The sequence below is a fragment of the Macrobrachium rosenbergii genome, chromosome 14 (genome assembly GCF_040412425.1).
Source record: "Macrobrachium rosenbergii isolate ZJJX-2024 chromosome 14, ASM4041242v1, whole genome shotgun sequence".
NCBI lineage: Eukaryota > Metazoa > Arthropoda > Malacostraca > Decapoda > Palaemonidae > Macrobrachium > Macrobrachium rosenbergii.
The window spans coordinates 39,850,789-39,877,403 of NC_089754.1; the positions used below are offsets into that span (position 1 = coordinate 39,850,789).

Here is a 26,615-nt window from a genome sequence, read left to right on the forward strand (position 1 = left end):
GTAGTATCCACGGATGGGGGTTAGTAGATAATCCCGAAGCCCCTCCCCCATCCACGAGAAGGAAGGAAGGAACTGCTGCCAAACCCACAAAGTCGTAGTTTCGCTGTCGTTCCGTTTGTGTTTCGTTTTTCCTTTATTTGTCTTTTTTTCAGTGAAATTTCCAGCTCGACTGGAGTACAAGGAGGTCAGTCGATATTAAGAGTGAAAGGTGAAGTGAACGAAATGGCGTGCAAGACGGACGTTTAATGTCGTCATTTTAAGTCTAACTCGTAGGAGGCTGTCAAGTCAACGTACATTTTCGCGGGTATAATAGTAAACAAACCCCCCTCCCCCTCACTGGAAGTCATTGTATCTTTAAACGTTTAGAGGGGGATGTTTACTAGACAAACGTTTAGGCTATTTTAGGCAGAAGCAGCTCGGTAGACTAAGCCTAAGCCTAAAACCGTGGTAGTTGGTATCACGATTAGGTACTATTGGACTTTAACTTTGACAGTGTCGCATCTAGGACCTTGGAAGTTCATTAACCTGGCCTGACCTGAGCTAGCTACCGCGGAGGCATCATTGAAATCGAGAATGTAGGGTAAATTTGTTAGATTTAGCTCAGAAATTTGTACGTTACTCTGAAGAGCTAAGTTTATAAGTCGGGCTACATCATGAAACTGCAGTCAGGCGTAAATAGAGGCTACCCCTTTATTATTTTACAAAGACCGGTTTTTCTAAGTAAGAACTCGCTGGCTATTACCTTGGAAATTGGTTTTTCCTATACTTTTAGTGTTGCTGATGAAGGAGGTGGTGTTATTCATTGTCGGTCAGTTATTTTTAACCCCATATACAGTATACCCAACATGATTTGGGACCCTTTGGAAACGATGGGAGAAAGACCAGACTACCATGTTGTTATGAAATGGTTCCTTGCATTCACTAGTCACAAGGAAGCCATATGTTTAAGAAGGGATTGGCTTAGGAAACCTATTACAAAAGGAACTATGCTAACCTGACGTACCCTAACCTAACCCAACCTAGCAGGCCATGTAGCTTAGTCAGGTAGGCGAACCCCCCGGTGAAGGAAACTACTTTTTACCAAAGGCTCCCCTATAACACTGCACATGTGTGATAACATTCCATGATGGCCAACGTACTACTTCTGAGGTTAATTACAGTCAACCAACGAAAAATAATGGTAAATTCTTAATAAGCAACCAAAATGCTATAGGAAAAATCAATTTCCAAAGTATTACCACATGCAGTTCTCTCACTTAGTCCTACCCAAAGAGCTCCTAGCTGATTCATTTTTGTTCTTATGAAATACACACCATCATGTTTTATGTAGGATTGTTTCTCATTGCAAGCTGGAAATGGCCATTGGATTTTGGTAAGATAGTCATTTTGGGAAACTGAAGATAAGGCCACTACCATGTCCTTTGCTTCAGTAACAAAGTTTACTTGCAAAAAGGGTGCTGTGTTTAGTACCAGCACCTAGGGGATAAATGTAAAAACATAAACAAAAGACTGGAAATATAAACACAAACAAAAGTCATAAACACAAGGAAAAGTTGTTAAATATTAAGGTCACCGACTGATAGGAACCAGGCTGCTGTAGACCAATCGTCTTCAGTTTTACCAGTTATTTTTCTGGTAATTCTACAGTACGGGTGAGGTCATTTGAAAAGTTTACCATCTTGGTAAATGTAAAGGAAACAGCCGTACAAAGATATTGTTTTTTATATAATTTTTTAATTGAAAAAAGTAGAAAAGTGGGTATATAATGTAGTACAGGTGAGATAATTTGAGAAATTTATTCTTATTTATGTGTTTGCTACTAATCACAGTGTCCTGTGGAGCTTCTACAATATTTACTACTAGCTGCTTAAGGATGGTAAATTTCTCATCATCTAGGTAGAGTTCTCTGATTAACCTCACCTGTACTGCAGTATATACACCCTTTTCTATATTGTTTAGCCCAAAAAATTGTAGGAAATCTTCGTGTGGCTGTCACCTTTACATTTACCATCTTTTGTTAGTGTTTTTACATTCATCCCTGAGGGACTGGTACTAAACAGGGTGCCCCACAGAGCATTTCTGTAGAAATCCCTCTGCTTTACCTTTTAATGGGAGGGTTGTGGTAAAGCCATCATCTGAACCCTTCACTTTAATTCATCTAAATATTAGCTCCCTTCTGACCCGTGCTACCCTATCTTTAGATCGGTGCGAAGTTCCCCAAATTTTCCTAAATTGAGACGTTGGACACATATCACTCTGGCTTAGGGTTATCACTCAAGCATCCTTATGCCAGATTGTACTGTATAGGAGGTTTAAAACATCATTGATCCCCCTCTCCCGATTATAACTGGGAGCATATGTCCTGGTGGAGATTCAACATGCTAGAGTGAGAGGACTGTCCTCCCACCTGACAAGTGAGTCTTCTGAATAAAAAGTGATAGTTTGTATTGCTTTAAGAACAAATCACAAATTTTTAAAATGATTTTATTTTTCATAAGTAGAGCCTTGATCTTCACCCAACCCCAGTCACCCTACATAGTCCCTGATGCTTTATAATGGTAGGTGAGTTGGAGGTTTCCCCCATTAACTGTTTAACTACCTTGCAACCACGCTTCACTACCCATTCCAGCTCATGCTGAAGAATACTCCTACATAAAAAAAAATGCTGGTTTGTATACCTAGGAAAAATACAAATTATGTGAAATTTATATATTTTTATTGCTTGATGTTGGACTGCACACTGATATTTTTTCCTCTCTTTTTAAGGTGAAGATGGTCTCCCCACGCAAGCGGAGTTTGGTTGTTCGACAGATGCGATCAGGCCCCAAAACCTTGAGTGATTCTCCAGAGGACTGGGTGTCTGGATCCAGTTTCCATTTTAAAGAATCACCTGTCATTTCCAAAAGGTATTTTTGATCTCTTAGTTTATTATTTGATTTGTGGTTACAGTTTTTGCTGGTATATCTAGGAGATCAACCTTTTGGGCCAGACATGAAAGTTGAGCAGTGGTCTGGTTGAACTTTCCTGTAATATTGATAATAATTTTTGCAAAATATGAATACATTTCAAAGGCATCTGGAAGTGTTATTTGTTCCAACGTTAAAACAAACTTTCATCCTTTATGGGGCTATACCTTTCGTGAAAGCTGGTCTGTTATTGAAGCATGATAACCAGGTACAGTATTTAAATATTGGCATGTGAGTGAGAGGGTGGAGTACCCACCAACTCACTCAGTAACCAGTGTTTTCCTCCTCAGCAGCCTTGCTGATTAGATGTCTTGCGTTTTGCTCATGATGATGAAAGGTTGAAGACTTTGGCTAGTGTGTTTGTGGCTTTGATTTGGACTGTTGGTAAGGATAGTGCCTGATGATTGTCATACATGATGTAAAGATAAGCATAGGTGTCCTAGATGTGAATGTCTGTATGAGACAGAAGGAGTGCACACCAGCCATCTGACTGCGTGACATGTTTCATGTGGTCACCTGCCCAGTGGAAGATGCACTGGTTGAGAAGGAAGAGGTCAAAGAAGATGCCATTCATGTCTTAAAGAGTAACATAGCCATTCTCACCTGCCTTTCATATTCTGTACCTACCTTAACCCTTGTCACTTCTACTGGGACAGTGTCTGCTCGTTTTTCCCCTTGCTCATTCAAGGAGGGTACACAGACTGGACAGTAAACAGTGGACTCTCTCCTTGGCTGGTATTATCCCTGGTACAGCATCAGTTCATACTTCCCAACTGTTCCTGCTTCTGTTGTATTAACTCTAAGACATCCCCAGGAAATGGAACTGCTGAAGGCACTGGGCTTTTGCTTGGCATTCTAGGGCGCCTTCCTTCTGTGCCTTTCTGGAACATTTGGCTTCAGCCACAATTTCCTTGCTGATACCTGTACAGGCAGTCCATGGTTATCGGCAGGGGTTCCGTTCTGACGGCGTGACAATAAGTGAAAATCACCAATAACCATATATTGGCACTGATAACCGGAGATCAGCACCTCTGTTAGGTATATATCAGAGCTGATAAGTGGAAATCAGCGCATATTGGCGCCCGAAAATCACCAATTTTTGTCGCTAGACAAGCGCCGTAAAACCGGATAGCCGATAAACCCATTCCTTTGGCTTTGAGTGCGCTGCATTTATGGACATTATTACTGTACCTTTTCTGACAGAGGTCTCTCTTGTAATGTTTTGCACTGGACCAGGTTCTTAGATTTTTCAGATGTGATTATTACCCATTACAGTACTATACCTGAACCTGAGTTGTATTCCTGCACGAATACAAACCGTCAGTCTTTACGTAGGAATTACCTCCAGCTCAAGCTGGAGCAGGCTATTCTGCACAACAAGGTTGTCCGGTAGTTGCACTACCGGTGTGAGGGGCGTGGGGTACCCCCACCACCTCCCATTGCTGAGTTATGCATCCACTTGCCTTACAGCCTTCATTCAGAGCAGACGCATATATACGCCTTCCTCTGCCTGAACGTTTGCCAGCTGTTCTCACTGCACTTCATCTTGGTTTTTTCCTTCCTTTGTTGTGCTTTGTGTATTTTGTGATATTGTTCTAATTCTTGGCTCATCATGCAAACCCAAGAATCATCCAAGCCTAGACCCTGCCTTTGCCCGGGTGTTGGAGAGCAGTGATGCAACTGCTTTCTTTCATCCTTTAAAGTAGACTCGCGTATCGTTTGCACTAATTGTCACAAACATATGTGCTTTATGACTGATCCTTGTTCTGAGTGTTGTGTTTGGTCCCCAGAGCAGTGGATGAGGTTCGCTGGAAAGAGAAAACCCAGGAGGGCTGCCAGCCTGTCCTCAGAGGGGTATTCTCCTCCGAGGACACTGGATAGCTCCATGCCTCTTTCCATCCGGCTCCCTTTAGCTGCTACCTCATCTAGGGGAGAGGTCACCTCTCTACATTTGACAGGTTCGCATGGAGGGGTGGGGGCGATCATGATCTCTCGAGGACTTACTCCATTTGCTCCGGGGGTTGGCGGGAGCATTCTCCCCCTGGGCAAAGGGAGGCAGCCTCTGATAACCCATCTTTTTCAGGTCTGGGAGAGATTGGGAAGACCTTTCAAGATCTTGGGAACCTCTGGCCATCCCTAGGTCTTCCCGGGGAACCATCGGTGCGGGGCTTGATTGCACACCTTACTGCCTCCAACTTGCCTCCCATCTCTACTGAATCAGTAGCTGGAAGTACGGTTTCAGTTACGGATCCAAGGCCACTACAACTACTGTCGTGGTGCCTTTGGTTAGTCATTCTGTCCCATCAACGTCGACGCACCCTCCAGTGTCTCCCGACGCTAAGGATCTTCTAGGCGAATTGATGGAGAGATATAAACATGACTGGAAGATGACATCAAAGAAGAGACCCTGTTCTCCTTCATCATCATCATCAGCATCTTCTTCTCCACCTGCTTTCGCCTCCTCCCCTTCTTCTTCTAAGGGTCCCATTATGCGGACAGACCCAAAGAGGGAAAAAACTGCTGCTCCAGAACAGGCCTTCTCATGACATGTCTTCTACAGAAGAAGCACGAGGATCCTACAGCTCTCCCCTGTTCCTGGCCAGGAAACCCATGTCTCGGGTATCACAGACATCCAAGGCGTGGAAGCAGCGCGCGCTCGGGTTAGCCACGATGCGGCTTCAACGAGCCAAGTCAGTGTACATGGATCCCCCACGTACACCAACACCCAAGGTACTGATACCAGACAACAGATGTCTCTCATGTCTGGTAAAGAACCTTCTTCCGCAAAGGTTCCGACCTGGAGGCTCATTCCCATCATAGACCCCCGGGTAGCAACGCCGTCCGCAGCACACTCCCGTGCCCTGGACGATCCGCATACACGAGTCTCCTTGACCCATGCCGCTGAAGGATTTTCCTCCCAGGTTCCAACAGATGCAGTAAGTGTCCATGGTCCCCAATCTGGGATGTGGCCTATAGAGAGAGAGTGTGGATGTGCAGCTTGCAGGCGTTGCCCCTACCCCCGAATCTCTGACCCAGGAAGTGGCTTCCATGAGCCACTCCTTGGATGATTGGGTCCCAAGTCAGCATTGGCGACCATAGAGTTCGCTCACCAGACAGAGATAATGGAAGAGGCCCTTTTCACTCTTCTTCACACTTAGAGGCCTCGGCCTTGAAGAAGAGTCCATCATGTTGTTGCGACAGCCCACACTCTTGCCTGGTAGTGCATGATCATTTTCCTGAGGGCCAGCTCACATTTGCATGAGCGGATTTACTCTCCTCTGGATAGCTTCCACGCGTGTTCGCAAGAGCGGGACAATTCCCGTTCACCTTTGCAATATTGCCCCGTTCACCTTTGCATGGCGGGAGCTCTCCCAGACCCGTGCATTGGTCGTCACCACAGGTTGACAATCGTTCACAGCCTTCCTCTCCTGCCGAGACTTTGGCCTTCAGCAGGTCCGCGGAGCCGTGGGATGGACAGGAGTTCTCTCGCCTGTAGAGAGAGCAACCTGGGAGGACCACGACTTGGAGGGGCCAGAAGGTCCTCTCCCCAAGGACGTGGACACCCTGAGCTGCAGAGTTCCTTCGTTGAGATTGTTAAACTGATTCATCAGTACAACAATCTCAGGTAAGAGACCTTGGCTGCTGATGAGGTTGCTCCTTCGGACCTTGAAGCACTGGTTGGACCCCGCAAGGAACCCTCACCATCAATGGAGCTTCCATGGTTGAAGCTTGCCGAGTCGGTCCAGGGTCAGGTGAATTCTCTCGTCTCTATGAGGTAGAACTCACTTCGAGTCAGCCGTTCGTTTAAGCTGCTTCCTTCACCTCTCCCTCGTCAAAGGAAACTCCACAAGCCCTCGGATAGGTCATTTCCGACAGCACAGGTTGACCAGACTTGCTTCATCTCGGTCCGGGTCTGTCGTTGGAGCAGCTCTGTGCAGAAAACATCTCCCTCTCACATCAGGAGTCAGTGACCTTGGAAACAACTGCCATGGCAGCATTTCAAGCAGTCTCTTGGATGGACCACTGGTCCACCACAGTAGCCAAGGTTATCACTTCTTCTTCACCGCTCACCAACGAGGAAATGCTAACCTTTAACAGACTGTTCTTGTCTGGAGGTAGGACTATCACCTACCTAGCCCACCAGACAGCTAACCTGTGGGCAAACTGACGCTTAAAAGGAGAAACGCAGCTCTCTGCTGAGTTTCTAATTTTGTTGGTCCTGAGTCGGTCTTGACCTTGAGGAATGGACCATTGCTGGGTTCCACTTCTCTCTTTGACAGAGAGCAAGTGGACGCTGCGGTGGATTGTCAAAGAGCGGATGACTGTGACTGTCTCATCCACCGTGCAGTGGCGAAGACCTCCAGGCCTTCATGCGCCACTACAGCCTGAGCCTCAGGTCAGGCTTGCCCTTCCTCTGCGGGTTCTAGGAAACCCCAAAATCCTAAGGTCCCTCGTAGGAACACCAGCTGTCTTCTGCCCACTTGTGTAAAGGAGGTAGGGGGAAGAACAGAGGAGAATGCTAGGGGCAGTGTTCCCCTCCACATGCTGCTACATGGCAGTGAAACTGATTGGAGACCTGGGTAGTGAATGTTCTTCTGTTGGGCTGTTTACTTCCTTTTGAGTTTCCTCCACCTTTCACCAACCTTCCAGCCCTTCTACAAACATACGTTCCCGGTTCACCAAAGGACCTCGTTCTACGGAACAAGGTGAAGGCAATGCTGAAGAAGAGTGCTGTGAAAGTCATGACAGATCGATCTCCTGGCTTTTGCAGCAGGATCTTATTTGTAGAGAAAAGTTGTTGTTTTTGATTAAGCTGGCTTTATGTCAGCAGAGGCTCTTGCTCATAGAGCAGCCCGTAAACGCAGAGAAAGCAGTAGAGGGATGGAGACCTATCTGACCTGAACAATTCATTCGCCAGACTCGGTTCAAGATTGAAACGACACAGTCGGTGTTTGCGGCCATCAGAGAGTCCAACTCCATGCTTACGGTGGATCTGCAAAATGTGTATTTCCAGATACCCATCCATCAGTCTCCCACAAGTACCTCCACTTTATCCTCAAAGGGACGGTGTACCAGTTCAGGGCACTTTGTTTTGGGCTGTCAACTGCTCCCCCAGGTGTTCACTCGAGTATTCACCCTTCTATCAAATTGGGCCCATTCGCACGGGATATGTCTTCTGAGATATCTCGATGATTGGCTAGTCATGGCAAACTCTCGTTTGAAGTTGTTCTAGGACAGAGATCGATTTTTGTCACAGCCTGAGTACCGTGATAAAACTCAAGAGGCCAGACCTCACATCCAAGCAGAGGATAAAGTACCGGGGCATGCTGATAGATGTGGCAGCAGTGAGTCTTTCTCTCAGACTCCCAGATTTATAGGAACAACCTGCTTGGATGTAGCAAGTCGTTCTCGGTCACCTGTCAAAGCTGGTCCCTCATGGGTGACTTCACCCAGTTCAGAGGGCACTTGTTTTGGGCTGTCAACTGCACAACTGGAGGAGTTACTAAGGTGTTCAAAATGACAAGCACTTGCATCAACGTCCTGGAGCTCAAGGCAGCCTTTCTAGCTCTCCAAGAATTCATCGGTATGGGGCACTCCATGGTACTCTGGCGACAATACCACAGTAGTGGCAACGTCAGCAAGCAAGGGGACTAGTGTCTCTTCAGCTTCATCAGTTAACGGTGCAATTGCACACATGGGCAATAGCACACTCAGATACATCCCAGGCAAAAGAAATGTAGTGACACAAACTCATCCCCCAGGGTCAAGTGATAGAGACAGAATGGTCCTTACATGCAGACGTCGTGAGAGATTGTTCGACTTTTGGGGACGACCAGTGGTAGATCTTTTCACAACCCGGCACAACAGGAAGTTGTTCGGTGTTCTGATTGCCCTGACCCTGGGCTGCAGAGAACCCTTGGGACAATTTTTGTCTTATCCATCAGGTCATCAACAGGGTAATGATCACCACAAATTCTCAGAATAACTCTGATGGCTCCCAAATGGCCACATACCAAGTGGTACACGGACCTGCTAGCTCTACTATCCGTGGCACCGAGAGAAATTCCTCCATGGCATAACCTCATTTACCAACCCCATGTAGAGAAGTTCCACCAGTCCATAGAGTCCCTATCCCTTCGTGGATGGAGACTGTCTAGCGTCTCTTGCAAGCAAGAGGCTTTGCTCAACAAACAGCATCGGAGATGTCTGGATATCTTCGGAAATCCTCTGCAGATGTCTATCAAGGGAAATGGGCCATCTTCAGTGGTTGGTGTTGTGGAAGGGGTTTCTCTCCAGTCGGAACTACTATTCAGCAGGTAGCAGACTTTCTTGTCTTCTTTTGCTGAGAGAAGCATCTCTTTGTCTCAGCATTAAGGGCTACAGAGCCACTCGGGGCCCACTCCTTAGCCTAAGAGACATAGATGTCACTTCCTCATGGGAGATCTCCATGCGGATGAGAAGCTTGGAAAAAGTCTTGCCCTCACAGGGAACTTAGGCCCCCTGAGTGGGATGTGACTTGTCCTTCAAAGCCTTATTTGTGTACCTTACAAGCCTCTACAAGAGTTGTCAGACAGGGATCTGACCCTCAAGACTGTACAGTAAACCCCCCGTATTCGCAGGGGATGCATACCACAACACACACACACCCCACACACACACACACCCCCCCTGGGAATAGCTAAAACTAGTGAATACTTAGAACCCTTCTAAAAATACTTAGAACTGCCTATTTTGATAGTTCAGGCACACAACACAAACTAAAAATGCTTATACAAGTATTATCCTACTTACGATGAGGTTAGCTTATACAAGTATTATCCTACTTACGATGAGGTTAGTAGCCCTTCTTTGGCTGAGTCGGTTGAGCTTCAGACTGTCATTCGATGAGCCGGAGTTCAATTCCCGCGGCCGGCTGATGAAGAGTTAGAGGAATTTATTTCTGGTGATAGAAATTCATTTCTCGCTGTACTGTGGTTCAGATTCCACAATAAGCTGTAGGTCCCGTTGCTAAGTAACCAATTGGTACTTAGCCACGTAAAATAAGTCTAATCCTTCAGGCCAGCCCTAGGAGAGCTGTTAATCAGCTCAGTGGTCTGGTAAAACTAAGGTATACTTACTTTTACTTACGATGAGGTTAGGTGTCAAAAAAAAAACCATCGTTGGAAAAAACGTAAGAAATACCAAAACGTATCTCGAACATAGCCTAGGGTATTCGGTACCATGCATACATATATGGTACCCTAGCCCACGCTATAAAATATACTCTTTTACATACATTGTATAGTAGTTATTAATATCAGCTAATTCTGGAGGTTCATGCAAAGTGACTTATGATAATTCAATACAAAGAGAAATTGAATAGCAAACAAGAATTAGCTTAGCCTACACTATGGTATATTGTATACATACACGGTAGCGTAGCCTACATTATACTCTACTCTATATTCACATATCGTATTATACAAACAAAATACAACGAATATGCATCTTTTCCATGGATCTTTTAAAATGTTATGCCTTAATTCACTGTATCCAATAATATTGTATATATTCTTATATTGCTTTTGTATTATAAATTGCTATCATAGCGATCAATGTTTTGGTTTGGAAATGTTTAAGCGGTGTTTATTTAACTCGGTTTTGAGTGCTTTTCTTGCTTCTAGTTAGTGTAAATGAATCTCTAGAGTCTAGATACTTTATTTATAAGGGGCAAGGTTATTTTTTGTTATACGAAGTGTTTTTAAGTCAAAATATAACTAAAATACGTCTCGTGAAATTAATTTATCCATTATTTTCATTAATAGATGACGATGGCCGTTTGGGGGCATTTGTTTTGTGTAAAAAAAATTCAAGATTCCATTTGCTATTTTCACTATTTTCACTTGATTTCATCATAATATGAGCTTTACATATTTATCGTCTGTTGGCATAAAAATAGCAGTAATGTGTTCTTTCATGCCCAGTAGTTTTGACTAAAATACTTTCTCTCCCATTTTAATTACGATCGAGTTTCATCCATGTTGCCGATGCACAATAATTTACAGTATAGTCATTAACAGCTTGAACATTGTTTTCTCAGCTTCAGCTACAACTTGCAGATTAAATTTAGCAGTTTATTTCCTTGACGATCTTTTATCCATACCGAATAAGGGTATAATGTAAAAATATATCAGTCCTATTATACTTAACGTCATTTGTGCCATAACCTATGGTAATTGTTTATTACTGTACGATAGTTGAAATACCAGGTAAACGGTTGTTGTTATCCTATTCGGTTATAAGCAAAACAACAGTTTCTTGGTCGGTTGTTTATGGCTGTACGCATTTACGCAAGATTATAACGTTAATAACAATACTTTTATCATTCTCTTTTACTTTTTTAACTAGAAGATGGGATAAAGAGATGGAGGAAAAGTTGTCTGTTGTAATTTGGTCTCTCTCACTGCCTGATTACGCTGCTGCCTGCTCCCACGTGAAGTTTAAAAATATTTTATAAATAATATTGTCGTATTGGTATTAATTGCTTACCCTATTGCAAAATCGAATTATCGTAAGGTGAATTATTGTAACTCGAGCATTATGTACTGAGTATTTTAATAGTTTTATCACAAAAAGTGCATTTAGTCATGAAAATGAGATGAAAATACAGTATTTGGTGAATATTTCTCAGTGAAAAATACCGCAAATGGGCGAATTTTCTGCGAATAATTGGTAGATACATTCCAAAGAGAAATCTGTGAATATATGAGACCGCGAATACGGGGTGTTTACTGTATTTCTGCTTGCCCTGACATCGACAAAGAGAGTAGATGAACTCCATGGTCTTTATTATGCTACTTAGTCCAGTTATAGCGCTGCAGTGCTACCTTGAAAGGACTTGGCAGCTCAGGCCTGGGTGTCAACAACTTTTTGTTAGCACTGGCAAGACCAAAGAAGAGGTGTCCAAGAGCACAACCTCTTTCTGGCTTCGTGAGACTATCAAGCGGGCATGCTTAATGTCAAATGAAGAGGACTGGAGTACGTTCCAGCCCAAAGCTTACAAAGTCAGGGGCGTTGCTCCGTCCCTCACATTCAGGAAGGACCAGTCGGTGCATCAGGTGCTGAAAGCAGGGGTGTTGTCGCATCAGACGACGTTCACCTCCTTTTACCTGAGGGATATTGCCCATATTTTCTTGGACACCTTTTCCTTGGATCCTATGGTGGCTGCTCAACAAGTTGTGTAGTTCACCCAGTTCCCCTAGCAGGACAGGTAGCATCTGGTATAAGATGTATGGTCACAGAAGTGAGAGTGAGTGTGGTGACTGGCCTCCCTCCTTTCCCTTTCTCGTACCTCTCCTCTGACAGAGGGCAGAGGATAGGCTTTCAGACCGTCATGTGCTGGTCGGACACTTGCCGGTGAGTGATCAGCCATTCTAATTTTTCCATTGTTATGACCTAATAGAAGCAAGTCCTGCCCTCTCTTTAGCTAGGGGACAGGGATTGGCAATAAAACTAACCCTTTGCTTATCTTAGCTTTATTGTCTCACATAGTGTTCTTCCATGCCTTTTCTTTTGAAGTAATGTTGCTTTCACACCCATTACACTGAAAAGCCCAGAAGTCTGACAGTCGAGCACACATTTGTTCCCCTGATCAGAGGCATGGGACTGCTTCCTTTGCTCGAAGTTACACGACCGGGAAAAAGTCATAGGTGAGGCGAACCTCCAGTCAGTTAGGAAGTCTACTCAGATCCTCCCACCAAACAGTAAGTCTTCCTGTGTAAAGACAGATGATTTGCATTCGAGTAGGAGTAAATGACAAATTTTGGAAGTAATTTCTATTTTTCTTAACATACAAACCTGAGGTCTTTACATACACTGCCCACCTCTAGCCACCCCTCATTCTGTACCTGGGATATTAGGTAAGTGGATGCATAACTCAGCAACAGGAGGTGGTGAGGGTACCCCTTGCCCCTCCCACCAGTAGTGCAACTACCGGACAACCTTGTTGTGTAGAATAGCCTGCCCCAGCTTGCGCTGAAGGTAATTCCTATGTAAAGACCACTGTTTTGGATGTTAGGAAAAATACAAATTACTTTTTCCAGCTCTTTATTTGTCCCATGGAAATAGGAACTATCATCTTTCATGTAGGATTATTCTTCTGTATAAGCTGGAGTCACTAAAACTTGGTGACACAATAGTTAACTAGTGGTTAAGGGGTTGAGCGGGAGAATACCCTTGCTCACCTATTGTCACAAGTACAGAACTTTTTCTTTTCCCCAAGTTTGGGACTTTGAGAATAGAGAGATCTATAGGATGAAGACCTGTGATAGTGGTTACCACTCACCCCTAGTGCATACCGACACCATTGTGGTGATCGATCCAGGGGTAGTAAGCCTGGCATTATGGATAGCTTTTTTCTCTGGTATATTTAGCAATAGTTATACCTAGAAATGTGTGCTATTGGAACCATTTCACTGGGTGACACAGGTCTTCCCCCAGAAATAGATTTTTCCTTTGTCAGAATCCCTTTTTTCTTCTGGTGCCATCAAGTGAGTATGTTTTGCTGCACCCGTCCTGATTGCTTAGTTGGAACTTGTGCATTTGATTTACTTTAACGTAGATTTGAATGGCCCATCATGCTCTCTCTTTAGGTGAATCCCAACACTATGCTCCTTTGTAGGGGTAGGATCTGCAGCTGTCGTAGGTAGGTTTCTGAGGAAGGCAACAAACATTTGCCTACCTCTCCTTGTTTCTTCCACATGTAGAGTGCTCTCTTGGCCATGTGGCCTTATGCGTGGGAAGATAAATGATCAGTACATCCAACCTTACTACCTAAATTGCTATTCAGGCTTTCAGGCTTTTTTTTTTTTTATAAATGGATATGTTATGGACAAGTATAATCTTTTAAAAAGGAAATTAATTTTATATACAAATCTATTACTCTAAATATAATCAAAGTCTCCCCACGTCCTGACCATGCTGTTTTCTTGCAGCTAATTGGCCAGACTAAAGAAGAGTTGAATTGGTTTACTGCCATAGATTTGAGGAGCCTGCGAATTTTTTTTTTTTATGTCTAATTGTTTTTTCAACAGAAGGTTGATGTAGGATTTTGTGCCATACTCTACATGAAATTGTCTGTTATGATTTGTATGAAAAAAAAAGTTTTGTAAACTTGTATTTTTGTTGTGATTGAGTATTTTCTTTTCAAAATTCCAGGGTTGAGAGTAGACGAAGTAATGCTTTTAGAAGGCCTCCCCAAGCTACTTCACCAAAAGTATGTATCCTAAACAAAATCATTCTTTTTACTTTGTGTATTATATTTTTTTTATTTCCAGAGTAATTACACATATGGTATTTTAGCATCTTTTTAACCTTATCTTGCCATTTAACACAAGTCAAAGACAATAGTTTTTCAGTAAATGGAGGTAGTCCAAGATTTCGGTGTTCTGCTTCTTTAGGCTGCCAAAACTCCTCCATAAAAGGTGATTTAATTTACATTTAGCATTTAAGATTAAAGGGATATAATTTTTCCCACAGAAATACAAACCCTTCCCCTTTTATGAAGTATCCCTCAGTGCAAGATTGAGTTGGTTATTAAAACATGATAACCATGTGGTTAATTGGAGGTGGGTATATGAGTGAGGAAAGTTTTAACTCACCTGTGGTAAGCCAGCATTTTGTTTTTAGCAGCTGTGAAGTTAAGGTGTCATGCTGACCACCAAGTTGAAACATCATTTTTTTTTTATATTACATGTATACTTTGTTTTTTTGTTCAACATAAATTTGGATGAGAATAGCAAATGATTTAAGCAGGTGTTCGCTTGCTTTGTGAGCTTGTTGTCAGTGTATCTAGCTTTGTTATTCTGCAGTTGTAGGTTCCACAAATAGTATACTGTACTGGCTGATCACCTTAGTTGAGAGGTTTGGCAGTGATGTAGGAAGCCCAAAAGACATTCACTCGTTTCTTTGAAGGCAGTTACGTACTTTGTTTTAGTTCCTGCTGAGTCTCTCTCTCTCTCTCTCTCTCTCTCTCTCTCTCTCTCTCTCTCTCTCTCTCTCTCTCTCTCTCTCTCTCTCTCTCTCTCTCAGAGGGACTTAAACATGTGAGGTAAGATAAACAGCCCTCTCTCCAAAACAATGTGACCTTGAGTACACCAAGTTCTCCCCAAGCAGGATTGCGGAGTGTGTGTTTGGGCTTTGCCACCAACTACCCTAGTTTGTTAGCAGTTTAGTTAGAGTATTGGCTAATGTTTCTATCTCACGGTATTCCAAGTGAACTCAGTGATGTTGACCTTCATGTAGTGGCTGTCTTGCCTGTGGAGATACCCCCACACTACCAAGTACTGGACATACGTCTTTCATGTTATTACCCACCATGACATGCCCTCTAGTGTGGCATAGGAGAGTAAGACTTTTGGTTGAAGTAAGGTGAAGAAGCTCAAATGCATGTCTGCTATGTTTTGAACTGTATAAGTCTTAGTGGACAAGGCTTCAGATATGTTACTGTTATAATTTTACTAGTGAAATAATTTTCTATTAAGAGATATCTTGAGTTCATCATCAATACAGTAAACCACCCATATTCGCAGGGGATGCGTAACACACACACACACACACCCGCGTGAATGGCTCGAATCCGCGAATACTTAAAACTCCTCTAAAAACACTGAGAACTGCCTATTTTGATAGTTTAAACACAAGAAAACCCTATAAAAATGCTTATACCTGAGTATTTTAATAGTTTTATCACAAAAAGTGCATTTAGTCATACAGTAATTAGTGAATATTTCTCAGCAAAAATACCGCGAATGGGCGAATTTTCCACGAATAATGGGGAGATATATACGTTCCACAGAGAAATCCGCGAATACAAGGGGTTTACTGTACAGTCTTTTCCTTTTAAGTTCCTTGGAGTTAAAAGACAAATCAGTTCTAAAAAATAAAAAATTATATCTTTGCTAAGTGTTTTGTTTCTTATTAAATACTGTAAAGAATTAGTTTTGTTCATAGACTTAATGTCAGTTTTTCTATTTAAAGTTTCAAATATTATTAAACTAGATTTTTCATATATTTGATTAATTTGCAGATCATGACATGAACTTGTCTTAGTCGTAAAGCTTATTATTACATTTTTTATATTTATCTTTCAGAAGCGGAGGCAAAGCATGATTTTGAAACGTCTAGATCTGCCATCAGGTTCTGTTGTCATTTCTCCTGCCTCCAGCCGCCGAAGGACTAGGCGACAAAGCATGGCAGTGATGACTTCTAAAGTAACTTTGGCTAGTGTACCAGAGGGGACTAAATCAAAGGTTCCCCAAAAGGTATTCTCAAAGTCAGATAAGTCCAATCAAGGTAAAAAGTCGCCAAAAAGGGACACCCCAAAGAAGACGGAACCCCAGAAGATAACAGGGAGTCCAGAACGTAAATTACAGTGCTCTGTTTCTCTAACGCCTCTTGAATTTTCCATTTCGCCAGGAAAAAAAGGAAAAGAATCATCCCAAAAGAGTTCTCTTCAGTTATCATCTCTGAAGAGGAAGGTTGATTTAGAAACAACAAATAAGGTAGGGATACAAAGTATGACTAATATTGTTTCTCATGAAAAACTAAAAACCATACAGTATTACATATGGTATTTGTTCCTCTGAAAATATAAACGAGAGCTTGTATGCAAGAGTATCTTTCAGTCCAAGCTGGATTAAGTCATTAAAAATTGATAACAAGGTAGTTAACTTGTGGTAGGAGTTGAGTGGTAGAAACCCCCATTCACCTGCCAATACCAAGGACTTCTCTTTGCACTCCTGCTGAATACCAAGTTGAAACTGTTTTATGTATTAGTGTTATTGTTCAACATGGCTTTGAACAAGAAAGTGAACAACACAAAGTGTCAAGGAAATAAGAATGTATTTAACTGGTATGTCTTTTTCGTTACTGTAACCATCATAGGTTAGGTGACCAGCTGCACTTTTCATCAGTGCCAGTATGGGTGTGTATGTTATTGAGTACAGGCTGTACCCTTACCTTACTCTCTTGAGTAGAGTACAACTTAAGGATGGAATAAGGTGAAGAAATGCAAGTTAATCTTCCTCCTCTTCATTGATGATCTCTTTCTTGTCTTCCTTTGCCTCTTCCTTTTGTTGGAAAAGAAGGAGAGATCTCAGAAGCCCTCTCACACAGTTTCATCAGACTGAGTGTGTGCCTTCATTCTCCATGGGTTAAGGGTTGTTTACTGTGGTTAGGGTTGACAGAGAGTTCCCAGGATGTGCGCTGAACCAATGTATTTCCATTTACTTCCAAGACAAGGACTGTTTCAGACTCTTCTTTTGTTCATACCTCTGTTAATGTTCTCAGAGAAGAGTCGGCAGTACCTTGTTTGACACGTCTACGATCCTTAAATTGTCTGTGTGCAAACAGAAGGTTCGTAAGAACAGGTCGCTGCTGTACAGTACAACTGGGTGTTGTGTTGCCCTGTATGTGTGATTGTTTGAACCCTCGGGTGGTGTGTCCATTGCTTGCACCAGGCATACAAGCATCATGTGCAGATGTCAAAAAAACAAAGTTCCAGAGAGAAGAAATTGAAAAGCTCTTATAGATCTCATCAGGAGTTGATGGGTTATGAGTTTATGTCACAAACTCAAGAACAAAGGAGAATAAGAGATTCATAATCCTTCAAGTGCCAAACAAGATAAGAAAGGCGAAGTAACTTACCATTAGGCTTCGTCAATACCTAAGAATGTTGGAAGTCAGTCTTGAGTCTCAGATCTGAGTCTAAGGCCTCACCCAAGGGGTTTGTACAGTACCTGAGTTAGATTGTGAAGGAATGAGTTATGTCCAACTTGGAAGACCAAAGCTCGTGAAGGGAACAAGGCTGCTTGAAACTCATCATGAGCATGGCTAACCCCACTGGAGCAGACGGATCCACACCCTTCAGCCTGAAGACCTGGCTTTAGGCCAAGCAATAGCCTTCCACTGCAGAGACCACGAGGCGCTTCTCTCAGTGGAGGGTGACATGGAAGTTTATCATCTTTTGTACATAAGGTTCCAGTTGGAGTAAATGACATTAGGTGAGGATATTGGAGGTTCCACAATATCTCCTGCACAGTCCTGCAAGAATACCTCTCACTTGAACTGCTGGATAACCTCTTTCTTGGGGTTTCAGCTAAGAGAGCCAGCAGAATGGAAAACCATATGTTATGAGGCCAAAAAGGACCTGCCTGGGACATTCTGAGCACTGGTGTGTGTGTGTGTGTGATCAACACTCAGTTACTCACTCCAGACTGAATGGAGTAAGGTGTTAAGGTTCAGATTGTCCCAGAGGTGTTGGAAGGCATCTTCCAAAGCTGCAAGGGGATCTGGCACAGGGGAATCAAACACTGGGAGCTTCCTGTTTAGCCATGTGGTGAATACGTTGTTCTAATGTTCTCAGAGTTTGAACTGGCTTTCCACCATCACAGGTGTAAGAATGATTCTGTCCTTACCACTTGGCCCTAATAGCTGAGCTATATAATATACAGTATATAAAGGAAAGATGGTTACTTTAATGCCGTTTAAAGACAAATTTTTTATTTCAGTATTAGTAAGCTTATTCATTTTTATTTTATTATATAAAATTTTCAAGTTTCCAAATGTGAAAATATATGTACACACGAAAAGCAACTTCCTACCTACCAAAGTTTTGGAGCACTCAAAAATGCAATTATTTTTTTCTTTTGCCACTTTCTGAAAAAATTTATATAAATGAATAAAAAATTCATTTCTCAGAGGTGGTGAATGAAACTTTTGTCGTATTTAATATAGTATTTACTGAAGTTGCAAAAGAAGTAAGAAAAACATTTTTGGGTTGCAATTTTATAAACTTGAAAATGTTTTGTACGTAACGTAATGAACTTATGGAATTATATGGTATTGGCAACTCCCTTAATAAAGTGATTATTTACAAAATTCACGGGGCTTGCATTTCAGTGCTAGTTAAAATTCTGACCTAATGTTTATTTCTTTACCACCTGCAGATAACCATGCATATATTATTATTACTGAATAGAATAACCTGTTTGGGAACTTGAACTGCTGATGTGTAATGCACCAAGCAAACAAGAATCACAGATCGGCAGTTCAAATACTCAAAGAGGATGTTTTTCTTACCTATTTTTAGATGAAATTGCTTGCTTTTGATGCATAATTCACCTCAGTGATTGTTGGGAGAGGAAATTAAGTGTCCCATCACAGTTATGGGGCCTGGGAGTGCAAAAAGTCATAGATATGGGCACAATATGCTTGATGTGATTCTCCAGAGTGCAAAAAGTCGTAGATATGGGTGCAATATGCTTGATGTATTTCTAAGTATATGCCAGACCACATCAGATTCCACCTTTTTTATGCCCTCTTTGGCCAAGTGGATATTTGTTTGCCTGGTAAACCAAAGGACAGCAATTCAGATCTCCAAAGGAGAAGTTTTCCTATCCTAATGAGACCATTAAGTCACATTCATAGAAACAGCTCTCACTAAGTTGTTTGGGAATTTTGAATACGGTGCAAATTAGAGCAGGGTGTTGTTGGACAGCTAGCTTGAAAGAAACCAAAGAGAATGGATGAAAAGTACAGGTAGAAATGTTGTAGTTGAAGGTCGAAAGGCCACTAAATATTTTCACAGATTCTGTATAAGCTGTATACCCTTTAGGGAGCATACAGTAAACCCACCGTATTCGCGAATACTTAGAGCCCCTCTAAAAACACTTAGAACTGCCTATTTTGATAGTTTAAACACAAGAAAAGCCCTCTAAAAATGCTTATACCTGAGTATTTCAATAGCTTTATCACAAAAAGTGCATGTAGTCATGAAAATTATATGAAAATACAGTAATTAGTGAATATTTCTCAGTGAAAAATACCGCGAATGTGCGAATTTTCCATGAATAATGGGTAGATATGTTCCACAGAGAAATCCGCGAATACGTGAGTCCACGAATTGTGAGAACGCGAATACGCGGGTTTACTGTAAATTCAGTGGAATATGGTAGTGTTTTATTTTTGGTAGGATCTGAAAAGACTAACTATAAATACATATGCCTTCTCTATGATTATATTCCTGATATACCATATGTTTTTTATGACTGCTAAAACAAATTTATTCCCTATTTTCAGGTTGACTCTCCAGCCAAAAGACTAAAGAGCGGGTTGTCTGAAGTTTCCAAAGAAACAAAAAGAAATTCCCCTACGAACAAAGGAAAAAGTGTATCTGCACAAAGTCCATCATTTGGCAAAAGAAAATTACGATCAGAAATACCTTTGAAAGTGGATACTTCAAGTAAATCAAAGAGAATTGCTACAAAAAATGTCAGTACACCAAAGTCTCCCAGTTCTTTAACAGGTAAATTAAAGTCCTTGGAAGGAAAAGAAACAAACAAGAATGTAGTAAAGTCTCCCAAGGAAGGAAAATCACCCAAACAGGATAAGATTTCAGTAAAATCAAAGCAAAAAGTTTCTAAGGAAGAAAAATCGCCCAAACTGGATAAAGTTTCTGCTACAAAGTCAAAGCAAACAGCTTCTCCTAAGGAAGGAAAATCACCCAGACTGGATAAGATTTCACCAAAATTAAAACAAAAAGTGGTTAGTGTAAAGAAGTCGCCTTTGTCTTCTAAGAAATCAACTTCACCCAAAATGAATTCGCCAGAGGAGAAGACTAAACTTACACTAAAGAAAAGTCCTAGGGCAACCTCAGAGAAAAAGGAGGTTAGCTCATATTCTACCAAGAATGAAAAACTTGACAAGGGGAAGAAAATGGAAACTTCAAAGTCTTCACCAAAGGTATTAACATCACCAAAACTTCACAAAGCCAGCTTGGTGGTTAAGAAAACTGGGCTTTCTCCAGCATCTCCTAAATTAAGGACAAGTCAAGTGAATTCTGGTGATCCTTCCCCTAGTGGAAAACTTGACAAAATTAAAAAAACGAAGACTCCAAGACCAGACCGAAAGGTGGCATTGTCATCTCCAAAGGCTTCAGTGAGACAAAAGAGTACAGAAAGGAAAGATGAAAGTGGTGCTTCACCTTCAAAGACACCACAAATTAAAAATAAATCTCCTGCATCAAAGCAAGAAAAAGTAGAAAAATCTGTCCCACTGAAGAAAAAAGCTGTGTCTTCTCCCAAAGTCACACCACCTCAAAAACAAAAGAAAGCTAATTTATCGTCAAAAGACACTAAATCTTCAAAAAAGAAAACCATCTCAGGTGACACTCCTGATAAGAAAGTAAAGATCAAAACACCATTGTCAATCAGAAGGCTTGATTCCCCATTGGGAGGCAGTGTTAGACTGACAAGGAGTTCACGAAGAGTGACACTGGTCGGCAAGAGTCCAAGAGGTCCATCATTTAAAAAAACTCCTAAGTCTAAAAAACAGTCACCACCAAAGGAAAAAATCACTGATATAGGTAAGCTGAGAATAATGTACTTTTGCAAATATAGAGTAAGCTATAATAAAGACTAATTGAGGAGACCTCATTTGATTTATGCTGAGAGTCCAGGTTTGACCTATACTTCCCATAGGGTAGTATAGGTTAGGTTAAGCATATAGAGCCTTATCAGGTGTTACTAAACTTTTTGCATTAAAAAATTATTATGAAACATACTGAAATGCCTTAGAATTTTTTTTTCCCATACAAACCTAGATCTCATATGCAACCTACATTTTTTGTAAATTAGCTCTAAGTTGGATGAAAATGCTTTTTAAAGTTATTGTATTTTTTACTGGAGACTTCTTCTTTTTTAATTGGCCATAAGTCAGAAGGAATTAAACTTTATGTCTCCAACAATCAGTCACAGTAAAAAATTTTCCTTCACAAGTGATAAAAGGATTTTAACCAAGATCTTTAATTTTTAGGAGCATCCCCAATATTTAGTGCTCGTACTCAGCTGAACCTGATAAGATGTAGCTCACCATTAGGCAGAAGAGTTCATAAAAGTCCATCAACAAAGGTGAAACCATTTACTCCAAAGCCAGATTCTCCACCAAGCAATGTTCTAAGGAAGACCATGAAGAAAAATGTGGCACAAAGGATGCATGCAACAACAAAGGTACTTAATAATATATATGGTTTTTACTTTCTGTCATTCTAAGGAAGACCATGAAGAAAAATGTGGCACAAGGGATGCATGCATCAACAAAGGTATTTAATAATATATATGGTTTTTACTTTCTGTCATTTTATGGTATCCTTAAATGTGTACCCACTCCTTTTCAAAGACACCCAAATATGGAAAAGCTCTCTTCTTTTCATCTTTACATCCAATCTCTATAGCACTCTCCAGTGTTGGTAAAATCATTCTCACTGTGGTGGTTGTCAGGTCAAACATATCTTTTGTTTGTTATCAGAATTTCTGAATTTTTCACTTTTGAATGAAATTTTCTTACCATACCATCTTTACCTTCAATAATAGGAAAGTTGAAGCATTATATGTTCACTATTTTACACAAACTGATGGAAAATAATGTTTTTATTCTCCTGTAGTGGTGTTGTAAGTTAGTTATGAAGTGTGAGATAGTTATGAAGTGTGAGATTTCCTATAAAACCTCATGCAGCAGTCCACTTTTGAGGCTGACCAGCTAACAAAGTGAGGAATGAAGGATATTTTTTTTTTTCCTTTGCAATTGCCTCCACAGCCAGTTAAGGAAAGAAAGCCTGAGAAGCCTTTTTTTGGATCCTGTAAAACTTCCAAAACTTCTGATCCAGAAAAGGTAGGTGTTGACTCAAGCCCACAGGCTTTTCATAACCTCAGTTGGAGTTGCAACCTCCAAGGATTTGGCGAGAGGGAACTTGAATGTCTTGAAGTCTGCAGCTCTATCATTAGGAAGGGTGGTTATGTTAGCCTCAGACATTGGTCTAATAGGACAAAACTGAGTCCAGAGAGGAATCAGACTGAGACATGTTTTGAGGTGTCTCTCCAGTCAGAGCCATCATGTGACACCCCCGTCATTATCCAGAAAAGAGGCAGGATCTACAAAGTAGAACATCCTTCTCTTTGGAATGAATGGCATACTATTCCCATAAGCCAGCAGCTGCAACAGCGAACAATCTTTACAGATTGTACTTGTTAACTACAGTGACTAAACCTTGCCTACGCAAATACTGCATAATAAGTGGAGATCCTTTTCTTAAGGCAGCCATAAAATCTATACACTGTTTATGGGGGAGCACTAGCACATTTTTATGACCAAAAATTATATTACAATACTGACACACTATTCAGAGAAAAATAAACCTAGGCAGATCAACATCATTGTCAAGCATGGTAAGAAAAGCAAACATCCCTCTGATAAATTATCAGAACATAAATATACACACTGTAACAAAAGATCTAATAATCCACAAGAAAAGGAGAATCTTAACTGGCCTTAATAACTGTCCCAGGTAAATAAGAATCAGAAGTGGCTCAAATGAACAATTGTACACAGTACAGTATTTGATAACACTGACCAGTGAAAACTCCAGTGAAAGGAAAACTATTTATCATTAATCTTCTGCAAGAGAAAAAGGAAGTCCTTGGGGCAGAGGAAAAAAATAAACAGAAGAATGGAAAAAAAAAAAACATTTACTGTATGTGTAATGCATGTATTTCAAATTTTCTGTATTTCTTGTGGGTATAAGCTGCTTACTCTCCATTCTGTAACAAAGTGATGTTTTAGTTACGCATTTTGTATTTCAAAAATATATCCCTCCCAAGTAAGTTGTCAGGAGCTGTTAACCCTGACTTAATATAAATTATGGGTAAAATGCACTATATTTGGGTATATTAGTTAACTGTGTCATTGCAACTCACTGCAGTTTTATTGAAAAAAATCATAAAGTATTACAGTAATAGATTAATATTTCTTTGAATATTTGTCATTTATATTTTGCTGTATTCACAGGTTGAGATTCATCAGCTAATGAATGGTGAAATAAGTAAGCCTGTGACCTTAGTAAGTGGAAAGAAATTTGTCGCCGAGAGTGTAACAGTTACACAAACTAAGATTGGTGGTTTGAATATTGCTGTTACCCCAAGAAAAGCATTGTCAAGTGATTTTACTGATGGCACCTTTAAAACCACAGTGAATGCCGCGACTCCAGCCTCTGCTTCAAACTTGCCTCCAACTCCAACTTCATCACGCAAACAGTCTGAGCCACTAAGGTAACAATTAAGGCTAAATTAGCCATGCATTATGATTACTCAGAAAACTTCCTCTCTCTCTCTGCTTGGTAGAAGCTGACAAATTTATCTGTAGTTTTTAAAACAGTGGATAAACTGTAATATTCTCACCATGCAATTATAGGACTAAATCTTAGTACAGTACTATGATTAATTTAATTCACTTGAATTTCAGGTCAGTAATAGCTAACTCTGAAAGCAGAATTTCGTGTCGGCAGTCACTTCTGATGTCAATGCCTCGGAGTAGCACACCAATTGAAGATGATGATAGCTTAAAACCACCTAGTGTGGACACCATTATTGAAAAAGAAACTAATTTTACAGATGATAGTATTGATACTGATCAGTCAGAAGATGAGGAGTCTGTGATGGAGGACAAGAAAAAAGATGCTACTCCAGAAAAACCCAAACGAAGTTATTGTTCACTAATGTAACCCTTCAAACACATTTCTCTTGCCTACCTCTGTCCAATTGTATTCCTGTTATGGGTTTGTTCTTTACTGACATTCTTCTGACATGCTTACTGTCTAGTTTTTAAGCTGTAGTTAACCATTCTGAACAAGTGAATTTCAGGGTGTTAATTACAATATTTTTCTTTACTTACAGCATATTTGATCAGATGTTCTCATCCAGGTGTTAGGACTCTGTGCCTTTATTGTTGATCTTATGCAGGCAGTCCCCAGTTAACAGGGGGGGGGGTTCCGTTCTAGGTTGAGCGCCACTAACCAAAAATCGCCAATAATTATGGTAATAAAAGGTATTTACGTTGTAAACACCAATAAACCGCTCACAAGGTCATTAGCCAAGCGCCATAAAACCAGAACGCCATCAACCAACTCCGCCATTAAGCAAGGACTGCCTGTATAAAGGTTTAGGGTAAAGAGATGTTTTATCACATATTTATAAAGTCCCATTTTTGTTTCATTTTACATTTTAAAATGAGACAAAGGCCTGCATTTCTTAAGCTGAGTGACAACTTTAATTACGTCGAAACTCTTGCCTTCGAATGGTATTGTCAGTCATTTCATTTTTTTTTTTTTTTTTTTTTTTTATGGTATGTGTATTGGATATGCAGTGCACCACTGTATTTTGTAATGTATTGTATAGCTGAAATTTTATGCTTGAAATATGGCTTCTGTATAGCATTACATGAACTGAACATCTGTTTATAATATTTTTAGTTTGTGTAGTTATAATATGTACAAGTATTTTTTGTTTTATACCGCCATTGATTATTGTACTTTAGTGGATGCATTCCAGTTAGTTATAGATTTAAGTTACTACAAAGACTTAACTTTTCCCTGAGGTGACAATGTGGAGACAACTTTGTAAATTTTCTTATGGATAGCTTGTCTGTAATATGATCAAGCCAGAACTGTCATGGGTCTCTTTGATGGTGACTAACTTTATCTCTGCATTTTAAATCAGATTTTCTTAGTACTGTACACTCTTTTTCACAACAATATCGTCTCTTTTAGGTCACCTTTTGCTGCTTGTGCTTGACATTTAGTAGCACAATACACACTGAGTACAAAGTACAGTACAACGTTCATTGTTGATACACTGTATTTTTCTTTAAAATCCTCTGTATAGTAGGGTTTCTTATATGTAGTAATGTTTGCCTTGTAGTCTGGATATCAACCATGGAAATGTACTAAACTTGGTAAACAAGTTCAGCATTTGTAGTATAAGTATGATTAAATAAGGCAAACAAAAATGCAATATAGTAATTTCATATATTAAATAAGAAATATTTTAGCAAATGTAAATCCTATTTACAGTAGTTTTTTCTAAATAAATTTTATGAGGTACCATCCAATGGTAGGAAAGAAAATTATGTAGTATATCTTATTCTTAAGCTATTGTTGCCTAAGCAAAATTGTACCTGATTTTAAGTGAATGGAAAGTGTAGATTATTTATTTTTAATATACACTTGCAATGCTATCTTTTCTAATAACGTTATAAAGAAAATTTGGATTTTGATCATATTAAATATAGCACTGTTTACTGTACTTTATTACCTTAACGAATCATGGTGGTGTATAACAATAAAAGTCAATGCTGCAGGCATTAATTGTTAACACAAACATTTTACCTTTGCATAGCCTAATTTTGTCCTGCAGTTCCCAGACACATCTTCCACCAGACGTAGCAGCAACTCAGGTACATAGGCACAAGTTCCCAGCAGTGTATGGTAGCTGACAACCAGTGTGTGCATCTTTTGCCTGGGTTATCAGTGATTTACCACCTTTAGAACCATTCACTTTTATCTTTTAATTTCCATTTATTCTTTTTTAGAGCAGTGGTTTTCCTGGTACTGGGTATTGGCATTAATGATCCCAATTATTTTACAAGGGAAAATCTTTCATATCATTAGCATATTACCCCTAGCAAACAGAGTAGTTAAAAAAAACATGCCGAGTGTAGGTGGAAAACATGATTTAAAGGAATTTAAAACTCAATTTGCACACACCTGCATGTAGTAAAGGT

The 26,615-nt window shown here is 40.5% G+C and overlaps 1 protein-coding gene across 6 annotated transcripts; it reads left to right on the top strand.

The window, feature by feature from the left end:
* LOC136845975 (neurofilament heavy polypeptide-like) lies at nucleotides 1–26,130 on the top strand. 6 transcript variants are annotated; one of them, XM_067116525.1, is made up of 9 exons: nucleotides 58–184; nucleotides 2,202–2,414; nucleotides 2,767–2,906; nucleotides 14,163–14,220; nucleotides 16,097–16,507; nucleotides 20,085–21,369; nucleotides 21,819–22,012; nucleotides 23,847–24,106; nucleotides 24,300–26,130. In XM_067116525.1, exons 3-9 carry the CDS (start codon nucleotides 2,773–2,775, stop codon nucleotides 24,556–24,558), a joined length of 2,601 nt encoding a protein of 866 aa, XP_066972626.1. In that variant the 5' UTR covers nucleotides 58–184; nucleotides 2,202–2,414; nucleotides 2,767–2,772; the 3' UTR covers nucleotides 24,559–26,130. The 6 variants fall into 6 exon arrangements, with proteins under 6 accessions (XP_066972627.1, XP_066972630.1, XP_066972625.1 ...); XM_067116526.1 differs by lacking the exon at nucleotides 2,202–2,414 and having other exon boundaries at nucleotides 1–97; XM_067116529.1 differs by lacking the exon at nucleotides 2,202–2,414 and having other exon boundaries at nucleotides 1–94.
* The last annotated feature ends 485 nt before the right edge of the window (nucleotides 26,131–26,615 follow it).